The 12,027-nt window shown below is 39.9% G+C and overlaps 1 protein-coding gene across 1 annotated transcript in view; it reads right to left on the bottom strand.

Annotated features, from left to right (window-relative positions):
- The window catches only part of Polr2b (RNA polymerase II subunit B), a 32,423-nt gene extending 20,455 nt beyond the window's left edge, over positions 1-11,968 (bottom strand). The window contains exons 1-9 of the mRNA XM_048364810.1: positions 11,865-11,968; positions 9,617-9,689; positions 8,071-8,221; positions 6,773-6,885; positions 6,099-6,318; positions 5,594-5,752; positions 4,428-4,592; positions 344-540; positions 80-199 (exon numbers count right to left, since the gene is read on the bottom strand). Of these exons, the coding sequence (XP_048220767.1) occupies positions 80-199; positions 344-540; positions 4,428-4,592; positions 5,594-5,752; positions 6,099-6,318; positions 6,773-6,885; positions 8,071-8,221; positions 9,617-9,689; positions 11,865-11,883 (1,217 nt within the window). The 5' untranslated portion in view covers positions 11,884-11,968. The remainder of the gene's footprint in view (positions 1-79; positions 200-343; positions 541-4,427; positions 4,593-5,593; positions 5,753-6,098; positions 6,319-6,772; positions 6,886-8,070; positions 8,222-9,616; positions 9,690-11,864) is intronic.
- Positions 11,969-12,027: the final 59 nt, after the last annotated feature.

Below are 12,027 nucleotides of genomic sequence, written 5' to 3'. Positions count from 1 at the left end.
GAAGCTGTTTGAAGAAAGCCGAGGCAATGTAAGTAAGTGAAATCTCCTTACTCAACAGCGGCATTCTGTAATTCCTTACCCTCTAAATAAGAATGCAAGTAAGGGCCCAGCAAGATCCAATCTTTTGTTTCCATAGTGATCTCGGTCGTCTAGTTCTCTTCTACCCAAAGCTGCTAGAAGTAATCTATGAACCATATACCTTGGAAGAAAAAAAGATAAAAAGCAAACCCTTGAGTTTTGGGCTTTTATATCAAATAAGTAACTTTTAACACTCTTAAGCTTTAGGAAAAACACTATATCAATTGCATTTGCCAAAGAACTTCGAACAATTAAATTAACATACCCCAAGAAATAGGCTTTTTTGGTCTCACAAAAATCGCTGACACCAACATGAGGAAGCATTTCCTTTTGTAACACTTCTTTTGCATATTTAATTCTTTTCTCTTTAGTAACACCAGGCTTTGCCCCTCTTGAGCCAATGAAATTTAATGCAACATTCTGTTCTTGTATGACAAAGGCTTCATCAAGAGAAGGTTTAACCTATGAAATAATTTGTTATTTTCAAGTTTGTTCTCATTATTAAAATGCCAAATAAAACTTCACCAAATATATAAACTTTTACAAAAATCAAGGAATCACAAAATCTTAGAACCAGAAGACTGCAGAGAGATCTAAAGATCTCTGATGAAATCCACTATCAAAACAGGCAATTTCACTGTCTAGTAAGACACAAATGGGCTGGGGATATAGCCTAGTGGCAAGAGTGCCTGCCTCGGATACATGAGGCCCTAGGTTCGATTCCCCAGCACCACATATACAGAAAACGGCCAGAAGCGGCGCTGTGGCTCAAGTGGCAGAGTGCTAGCCTTGAGCGGGAAGAAGCCAGGGACAGTGCTCAGGCCCTGAGTCCAAGGCCCAGGACTGGCCAAAAAAAAAAAAAAAAAAAAAAAAAAGACACAAATAATCTCCTTAAGAAAAGACCTACTGGGCTGGGAATATGGCCTAGTGGTAGAATGTTTGCCTCACATATATGAAGCCCTTGGTCTGATTCCTCAGCACCACATATATGAAAAAGCCAGAAGTGGCGCTGTGGCTCAAGTGGCAGAGTACTAGCCTTGAGCAAAAAGAAGCCAGGGACAGTGCTCAGGCCCTGAGTCCAAGGCCCAGGACTGGCACAAAAAAAAAAAAAAAAAAAAAAAAAGACTTGAGCCTTCATCTTGGATAAGCATAATAAAAAGCAATTAGGCAAAAATGAGGGAGGTAACAAGTTGGTTAAGAAATGTACACACAGGGCTGGGGATATAGCCTAGTGGCAAGAGTGCCTGCCTCGGATACATGAGGCCCTAGGTTCGATTCCCCAGCACCACATATACAGAAAACGGCCAGAAGCGGCGCTGTGGCTCAAGTAGCGGAGTGCTAGCCTTGAGCGGGAAGAAGCCAGGGACAGTGCTCAGGCCCTGAGTCCAAGGCCCAGGACTGGCCAAAAAAAAAAAAAAAAAGAAATGTACACAGTCTTACATATGAAACTGTAACCCCTCTGTATATCACTTGACAATAAAGAAATAAAAACAAAAGAACTAATGTCTTTGTTTTTTTATACTTTAACAACCAGTTCCTTCTGCATATCTCAAAAATATTTAGATGGCGGTCCAATTAAAATTTAGCGACCTATAAATAAATGTGTCAGATTTTTGTCTTGACAGTAAGAAATTTTTAATGTTCATAAAACCACTCAATTTTTTAAAGAGATGACTTTAAAAACCACATTGCTAAAAATCCTACAATCCATACTTGGCCACTATAACCACATAAAAAAGTTTCCTTACCTACAAAGCAGTTAATATAATTCCTAAGTTCCATTACAGTTTATAACATTCTAAATTTCCAACTACATACAATATAATGAGCATGAGAAATAAGGGGTAACAGTAACTTTAACCCCTGTCAGTACCCTTTCATAACATCATATATACTAAAATGCCTTCCTTGCCTTTGACTTTCTATGCCTTGTCAGTGATCCAGATTTAAAGAAATCTTTTTTTTTTTTTTTTTTGGCCAGTCCTGGGCCTTGGACTCAGGGCCTGAGCACTGTCCCTGGCTTCTTCCCGCTCAAGGCTAGCACTCTGCCACTTGAGCCACAGCGCCCCTTCCGGCGCTTTTCTGTATATGTGGTGCTGGGGAATCGAACCTAGGGCCTCGTGTATCCGAGGCAGGCACTCTTGCCACTAGGCTATATCCCCAGCCCTAAAGAAATCTTAACCATAGAACCAAAAGCTCACAAAGAGCCCACGTAAACCATTGAAAGTGAGGCCACAGACAGCAGTGGATTAGTGATCTTTGTTAGAAAAAGCTGTCGCTGGGCTGGGGATATGGCCTAGTGGCAAGAGTTTTTGCCTTGTATACATGAGGCCCTGGGTTCAATTCCCCAGCGCCACATATACAGAAAATGGCCAGAAGTGGTGCTGTGGCTCAAGTGGTAGAGTGCTAGCCTTGAGCAAAAAGAAGCCAGGGACAGTGCTCAGGCCCTGAGTTCAAGGCCCAGGACTGGCAAAAAAAAAAAAAAGAAAAAAGAAAAAGCTGTCGCTATTATCACAAAATTAAGGTTAATAGATTAGAAGGAATAACAATAAAAAGTATACTTTCAAATATTTTATGTTGTTTTGCTTTGCGGGACGCAATGCTAGGGACTGAACTCAGTGCCTCACTACTTAAGTAAAACCTCCAGTCCAATAGTACACCTTTAGAAGAAAAGATAAAGCACTTTTTGTAAAGTGAATGCCGGATTAATAGAAGTAAAATTTGGAAGAAGCTTTGTAAGAGCCGAAGGAAAAACATGAATTTTCACAAAGACAATATATCTTAACCTAGTATCTTTCGCTTTACTTCAAAAATTTCCTTTTGAAATAAATAACTTGGATGAGAAAAGAAAACCTATTTTTCCTCTTATAAGTCAAATCAATTTTTTAAATTATTACATAAAGTAAACCTGGCATGTGGACATGTCCCAGCACTGAGGTGGAAGAATTGCTTGATCAAAGACAATTCAAGACCCTCATCCCAGGCAATAGAGCTAGAATGAATGAGGAACAAACAAAAGAATGAGGGTATCAATGGTGAATGCGTCCGTGCATAGCATGCATGAGACCTTGAGTTCAATCTCCAATAATACAAAAAAAATTAATGTTAAAAAATAGTGCTCGGCGCTTGCCTTGTATACATGAAGCCCTGGGTTCGATTCCGCAGCACCACATATATAGAAAATGGCCAGAAGTGGCGCTGTGGCTCAAGTGGCAGAGTGCTAGCCTTGAGCAAAAAGAAGCCAGGGACAGTGCTCAGGCCCTGAGTCCAAGCCCCAGGACTGGCCAAAAATAAAAATAAATAGTGCTCACTGGTTGTTGGTAAAAATCTAACCAGAACTCATTTTTCTCATGTAATCTCATGAACAAATACTTGAGTTGTATGTCATCTTATTCACACCAGGTAATTCAGGACAGCTTTAGAAACAGTATTTATGCTGTTATCAGTTGCTCACTTGTGACCTAAAAACTTCAATGTCATAAAAAGAAAAAAAATGAAGGCTAAGCAAAGTAAAAAAGATACTATAAAGACATACACACAAAATGCAATGCATGATTCTAAAGTGGAATATGTGAATTAAAAAAAGATGCTTAAGACATTACAGGGGCAACTGGCAAAAATCTGAACAAGACCTATACATTAATAAGACTGTATCTAGGAGGGGGGAATGAGGGAGGAGGTAACAAACAGTACAGGAAATGTACCCAAGGCCTAACATATGAAACTGTAACCTCTGTGTACATCACTTTGACAATATATAAAAAAAAATGTAAAAAGACTATCTAAATTAAGTTTGATGTCAATAATTGTGCTGAGTTATATAAGTGAAATGTCCTGGTTCTTAGGAAATAAGTATTACTTAGGAGTGAAGAAAAATCATGTGTGTAAATTACTCTTAAACAGTCCAAACCAAAGTAATACACATATACAGACAGGTAGACAGAGGGGGGGGAGGGAAAGGGACAATTAAAACAGCAAAAGTAACAACTGAATCTGGATGAAGACTATACAAGAGTTCTCAAACTACTATTGCAACTTGTCTTCAAATTTGAAATCCTTTAAAAAGTTTAAAAAAGAAAAAGGTCTCAACTATTCAATATTCCTTTTTACCTTGCACCAGACTGGTATGCTTTTACAGTCTTCCTTACTACTATTTCCTCAAGTAGCTGTCACTGACCGTCTCTGGTTTTCTGTCAGTGAGAAAAGCCTAGGGAGGACTGAAAGTTTTCATTACACAGTAAATGCTAAATCACTCCCTAGAGTCATTTTCTGCTGTTTTAAAGGTTGCAGCAATCAGTGTCTCTAATTTTATTGTAAAACATTATAAATGCATTTTGCTTTCAAATTACCATTTCCATCATCTCTGGGTCTTCAAAATCATAAATAATATGTTCTAAGATATCTCGGTCAGACACAAAACCTAGAGCTCTGAACACAATGATGATGGGAACTTCCTGCTTGATATATGGTAGAGTTGCCACAATACGCTGACCAATAGCACTCTTTTTTGCACCCTAGAAAAAGAAAATATTATTATAACATGCATATACAAGAATTCAAAGCAATATAAAAATATTAAGAAAACATGTAATTGTACATCATTCAAAAGCCTTCCCAAACTCCTACAGCTACTATTTAAGACTACTGGAACAGGTTTACTACTTTAATAGAAAGCCTGGTCATTACAATCTGATAGAATTTCCACTGTCTTCTATCTGTCTGCCAAGATTCCCAGGAATTATCAAGTATCAGATTTGGAAATTACTTAGGCTGCCAACGAATATGTACAACTGATGCCTTGCCACTCTCCATCCCCAGGGAAGGGGGAATGGACTCTGAGAAAAAGTAAACGTAAAAAGAGAAAAAACATAAATGGACATATAGGAAAAGCTAAGCACAGAATGAACACTAAATTTTCAATCAGAGCTTGTCTGTAAGGCATTTCCTTGTTTATGTAATGATTCAGGATTCATAGCCTCTTATAGTGGGAAAAGACACCTAACTAGATTCACACTGTAGTCTTAGCCATGATAAGGAAGCTTTTCTCTATCAACTGAATATGGAGGGCCATAAGAAATAATAAATGCAGGCAGCCAAAAACAAGGGTCATGTGAAAATCTACGAGGAACATATGCATCTGTGTCAACAGATGATTTTGAGGACCTAATATAAGGCCTTAGGCTAGACATTCCCCACCGTAAGTAGTTCACCCAGCAAAGACTTGAAACACCTCAGTCCCATGGTCAACGAAGAACTGAGTCATTCCAAAAAGTCATAGGAATGAGCCGTCGGATGACTGCAGCTTTGGCAAAGACTTCTGGGCTAGAGGACCCAGCTATGCTACACTCAGGTTCCTGACTCTTGGAAACTGGGAAACATTAAATACAGCTGTTGGAGTAACCTGTTACCTGACAACAGGTAAATAATATGAAGCTAACATAAAATATCAGCAGTGTATGCAGTCTGCACAGTAGAAAACAAAGAAAGCCAAACAGCATCTCCTCAGAAGCCATACCTGGCCTCCTCTTGCCAGCATGCTAACCCAGATAGTACTGGTGGGCCGGGAAGAATTCTCCAGACACGATCTGCACTCTCCGGTGTAGGCATATTTAGAGTCCTTTTTGGCAAACACATAGACTGTGTTTGTTGCCATTTTCTCTTGAGCAATAAGAACCTATAACAAATAACAAGGTTACTGCCATGAAACCTCAAAGTCACTGAAACAGAAAGAGTAAGATCTGCATTATAAATTAACCTAATCCTATAGGCTTACTGAAATAACTTTTCACAAACTCCATTTTACATAAATGCATCAGAGATATGCATAAACTTGAACAAGTTTCTAGTAAATATTAATACAGCTAAGCTTTAGTTTTACATAAACTTAGCTGTGATACCCTAAATAATTCAGATGGGTACTTCCAGAATATCCTATAGGAAAGTCTGCTTTTTTAACTTGTACTTTAACCATTTAAAATTTAATGATCATTTTGCAATGTTTGAAAATAATTTTACCATACCTTTTCTGATCCATTAATGATGAAATAGCCACCAGGATCCAAAGGACATTCATTTAATTCACAAAGATCACGATCTGTTAAGCCATTCAATAGGCAGTAAGTTGAACGCAACATAATTGGAATCTTTCCTATAAAAGTTTTCTGATGTTGAGTCTGAAGTTGTTCTTCACCTTCTTTAATGACTGTTTTGGTTATGTCAACATAAAGTGGAGCAGAATACCTTTGAAAATAAAGTCAGAATTGAACAATAGTAAGGTATTTGCTAAACCATAAATCTCCAACTAATTAAATTATACTTTCCAAATTTTATTTCACTATCAGCTGCTAGGAGGATTATGAGTTTGAGACCAGTGTGGGGTACATAACAAGACACTGTCTCAAGAAAAAAAAAGGCCAGTGCCAACGGCTCATGCCTGTAATCCTAGCTTCTCAGGAGGCTGAGATCTGGGGATCGAAGTTCAAAGCCAGCCCGAGCAGGAAAGTCCACAGTACTCTTATCTCCAATGAACCATCAGAAAGCTGGAAGTGGCACTGTGGTTTAAGTGGTAGAGTGCTGGCCCTGAGCTGAAGAGCTCAGGGACAGTACCTACGCCCAGAATTCAAGCCCTACAACTGAACCCCCAGAAAATAAATAAATTAAACAGTGTCAGCTACTAACAAGAAAAACTTCTTACGTGAGATTTCTTAATCTGGCTTCATTGGGCATCATTGGTGAAGGCGCACCATCTCTTTCCCAGTGAGTAGGCTTGGAGAGGTAAATCTGTTCAAACTTTAGCAAGTATCTTGGCTGAAATTAAACAAAAAACATTCAGGGTAAATAATTTTCTTTGTAAAGCTTTAATGGTTTCAAAGCTTAGGTATGGCTCAGTAGAGGACTGCTTGCCTAGCACCTGTCAGAACCCAGGTCCCTGGCACAAAAAAAAAAAAAAAAAATAGATTCTATTTGTACTTGACATTAACATGTAGAAGAAACTCAAAACTCACCCCAATTTACTGATCTGAGCATTAAAGTTAATAGCCACACTGCAGAAATGTCTAATTGTTTTCTTATGGCAGAACACACACCCCCCCAAAAAAAACAATAGTCCACAGAAATAAAAAAACTAGACTTTTTTTCTGCTTTAAGTACATACAGAATAACCAAAATGGAATTTTATTAATGAACTAATTGTGTGCCTTTTCCTTTGTATGGTATAGAGTACAAAGTGATCAAAGCTGCTATCACCTAATCAATAAGTCACTAGAAAAGGTAAATCTTAATTGTTATATATGAAAAACTGAGAACTTCCAATACGACTGAACATAGCTCGACTTACAATAAGAGGGAAAAAAAACGCAAATTTTTCAGTATAACATTTAACTGGCGTAGGGCACAGTTCAAGTGGTAGAACACCTGCCTAACAAGAGCAAGGCCCTCAATACAAACCCCAAGACCTCCAAAAAACAACAGCAACCAAAAAATTTTAATTGAGAGAGCTGAGGATGTAGCTCAGTAGCAGAGTACCTGCCTAGTATGCACGAGGTCCCAGTTTGACTCCTCAGGATAAAGGCATTGCCTTTTAAGCAAATACCTTATTATTAATCACACTATTAATTTTTTTGCATCCTCCTAGAGGACAAAAGTTATTAATAAATCAAACAGATTTAAGTGGCTTTACCTTTCCATATACTGAAATAGATCATCAAGTACTATGTAATAAAATTACTTAAGTTTTAATAATATTCACAAGTTAAATTATTTGAAGTGATATTTTATCATTTCTGTCTCTGAGATTAAAAAAGGTTAAGATTACTTGTGAAAGTACATGCCCCCATTAAATAAAATCAATCAGGAGAAAACTGAAGATGCTGTAGATACACTGCTACCATTTCTTACTGACTTCTAATCTTCAAGGCAAGTGAGGGAATGGCTGGACTTTCCAACCAAGGGTATTTTTTACCTATACAACCTTAGTAGAAATAACTATCTTACCGGCTCTTCAACCTCCCCACTGGCGTGCTGAGCTTCAGCTTGAAGATCAATGGGTGGGGCATCTTCCACAATTCTTTGAACTGACATCTGAATAAACTCATCAAAAGAATCCAGCTGTTGTCTCACCAACCCCTTTTCATCAAAATAGGAACTAGGAGACAGGAAAGTACTTAAGTTCATAATCAGTTGCAACTCAGTTTCTTATATATAGTCCTATTTCATCAATAAGTTAACTCAGTAAATACTCATAAAAGCCAGGTGCCAATGGCTCACACCTATAATCCTAGCTACTCAAAAGGCTGAGATCTGAGGACTGGGGCTCAAAGCCAGCCCAGGCAGCAAAGTCAATGTGACTCTTATCTCCAATTAACCACCAGAAAGCCGGAAGTGACCTTGTGGCTCAAGTGGCAGAGCATGGAAGTGATAGCCTTGAGATGAAGAGTTCAGGGACAGCACCAGGCCCAGAGTCCAAGCCCATGACGGATTAAAAAAAAAAAAAAATGAAAGAAAAAAGAAGTGCTAAAGCAAAATGCCAGGGCTGGGGATATGGCCTAGTGGCAAGAGTGCTTGCCTGGTATACATGAAGCCCTGGGTTCAATTCCCCAGCACCACATATATAGAAAATGGCCAGAGGTGGCGCTGTGGCTCAAGTGGCAGAGTGCTAGCCTTGAGCAAAAAGAAGCCAGGGACAGTGCTCAGGCCCTGAGTCCAAGCCCAGGACTGGCAAAAAAAAAAAAAAAAAAAAAAAAACAAAGACAAAACTAAAGCAAAATGCCACTTCACAATAGCAAAAGCACCAAAGGTCAATTTTGTTGATGTTTATTTCTTGTTCTGTACTGAAGGTGGGATCACATTCCGTAGCCCACGCTGGCCTGGAACTTGAGATCACTGTCTCTCAACCTGTCAACCAGGACTACAAGCACAAGCCGCCACACTCCACTAAACAAAATCTTTTTTTTCTTTAAAAAAAATTTTTTTTAGCTTTTTGTAGCACTGAATTTTGAACTTAAGGCCTGCACTTTGCTCAGATATGAGCCACCAACACCTGGCTCTAGCTAACTAAATTTTTTTTTTTTATGTAACTTTTTGGTAAGTCTTGAATATTTAAAAAATAAAATTTAGCCAGATGATAATGGTGGCTCACACCTGGAATCACAGCTACTCAGAAGGCTCTGAGACCTGAATTATCAAGAAAAGTCGGAGAGGGGCTGGGGATATGGCCTAGTGGCAAGAACGCTTGCCTCATATACATAAAGTCCTGGTTCGATTCCCCAGCACCACATATATAGAAAACGGCCAGAAGTGGCGCTGTGGCTCATGTGGTAGAGTGCTAGCCTTGAGCAAAAAGCCAGGGACGGTGCTCAGGCCCTGAGTCCAAGGCCCAGGACTGGCAAAAAAAAAAAAAAAAAAGAAAAGTCGGAGAGATCTCATGTCCAATTAACTACTAAAATGCTAGTCTGAGTGGTAGAGCACCAGAATTACTAAAAAAAATCCCCTTATATTTTGTACTCTATTACAGCTTTTTCAGTTTAGTCTAAACGGTTACCTTATTACAATCCAGCAGGCTTCTTGCCACAAATCTGGGGTGATTTCATCATCATCTTCATCATATTGCATATCTGGAAAAAGAAACCTGTTATACTCATCTGCAATAAGATGTTACCAGTTAGTACGCAACTTGTATCACTTGAAGTAACAAAAATATATTGTGAGTAAAAAAACAATCCTTCTGAGACAGTAGAGACCAGGTCTGTGAAACCAAAAACTGCTTGTCAAATGGTATTTCCCACAGGATTGGGGCAGTGACCCAACAGTATATAAGTAAAACCAAACGACTACTCAACATATAAAGGTCAAAAATCGACCTCTCAGTGGAATACAATAGCTCAAAAGCTATGTATGTACGTTCATATAAGACTACTGTCGACATATTGTCTAATATCCACATTACATTTAAAGCCCTAGGCGAATTTTCGTGGGCTTGGCCACGTGGCTACTTATATATGTTCTTGATACATTGTATACTGTATATATGTCTACCTGACCTAGAGAAGGGAAAGAAAAACAGGGCATAAGATATCATAAGAAATGTACACACTGCCCTACTAGGTAACTGTACCCTTTTTGCACAACATCTTGTCAAAAAAATTTGTGTCCAATTAATAAATAAATTAAATTAAAAAAATCCTATCCATTCTTCTAAAATCACCCAATTAAATTATGAAATAATAATGTTTGGGCCTAATATAAACAAGATTTCAATGTAAATTATATAAATTTGTAAGCATCAGGACTGAGTGACTTTTAGATAACGGGACAAAGAGAAGAATTAAAGTGATGCCCAAGTTACTGACTTCCACACCAGAAGAAGATGGTGATCATTCACTGAGATGGAGGAAACAGGAGGTAATGGCTTTAAAGGCAGAGAGGAAAACATAGTGAGCTTAGTAGAGTCCTGTAACACATCCCAGTTGTCTAGTAGCAGTTGTCCTAAGGACATCTGAACTGGTAATACATTCAGAAGTCACTCACTTGTAGACAGTGAAACTATGAAGAATGAAAGAAATCCCTCAGGATCAATGTGAACAGTGTAACAGAATAAGAAAGTAAAAAGAACCAAGTGAAATAAGAGCAGGAAAAAATAATAAGTTCCCAAGTGAGGCACTGGTGGCTCATGGCTATAATCCTAGGTATTCAGGAGGCTGAGATCTGAGGACAGGGACTGAAAGCTAGTTGAGGCAGTCCATGAGATTGATCTCCATTTAACCACCAAAAAAAAGCTGGAAGTGAAGCTGTGGTTCAAGTGGTAGTGCACTAGGCCTTGAGCAAAAAGCTCAGGGACAGCACTCACTCTTGAGTTCAAGCCCCAGTACAGGTACAAAAAATAGTAATTTCAAACAAATGGGTGTATGGGTATGTGGGTATTCATTTCGTATATATGTGTATATATACATATATACGTGGGGGGTGTATATGTGTTTTATTCTATATAATGCAAGTATAGACATCCTACTCAAGCTATAAGAATCCTAGAAGACAACAAAGGCAGCCAGGGCTTGGTGGCTCACACCTGCAATCCTAGCCAACTCAAGAGGCTGAGATGTGAGGATCGCAGTTCAAAGCCAGGACAGGCAGAGAAGTCTGTGGGGACTCTTCATCTCCAATCAACCACCAGAAAGCCAGATGTGGACCTGTGGCTCAAAGTGATAGAGCCCTAGCCTTGAGCAAAGAAGAGCTCAGGGACAAGGGCTCAGGCCCTGAGTTCAAGCCCCACAACTGAAAAAAATAAAATAAAAAAAGCCCCACAAAGGCACCAGGCCTAGGCGCCTCCGATCATGCAAAATAGTATTTATTAAAATGAACTCCAGGAAATGGAAGCGAGGTGTTGTGTTGTTTTTTTTTCCTTTGTTGCTGTTTCACAGAAATGGAGGGACAAAGGGCAAACAGATGCAGCAATGGTACTGAACGGATACTACGGCTGGAGATGAACTACACAACTTGTGGATGGGGTGGGAGGGGGAAAGTATCAGGAGTGTAAGGGGAGGGGTGACACTGCCCACAAAGAGACGTGCTTTCTGCTTGACTAGTGTAAGTGTAACCTCTCCGTACAGACGCCTTGATGGTAACAAAAGAACGTAAAGCTGTAACAACAACTTCTATTACTGGCTCAACCTTGGCGCTCTCGGGAGCCCTGGGCTTCCTTCCCTCGGGGCCCGGCGCGCGGGGGAGCGGGCGGCTGGGGGGGGGGTCCCCGGGCCGCGCGGGCTGGGGTGGGGTGGGCTGGGGTCACCTACCCTCGTCCGCGTCGTACATGTTGACGGCTGCTGAGGCGCCCGAGGGTGGAAAGCGCGGACGGGAAGGAAGGCGCACACCGCCCGCTCGGAAGGCGCAGCCACCGACGAGGCGCCACGGGCGGAGCGGACTTCCGTCTCGACGTCCCCAGAATCCTCCGCGGCG

Source organism: Perognathus longimembris, chromosome 16 (genome assembly GCF_023159225.1).
Source record: "Perognathus longimembris pacificus isolate PPM17 chromosome 16, ASM2315922v1, whole genome shotgun sequence".
In the NCBI taxonomy this organism is placed as follows: Eukaryota; Metazoa; Chordata; class Mammalia; order Rodentia; family Heteromyidae; genus Perognathus; species Perognathus longimembris.
The sequence above is the reverse complement of the archived record's forward strand: the minus strand, read 5'-3'. Positions and strand labels throughout refer to the sequence as shown.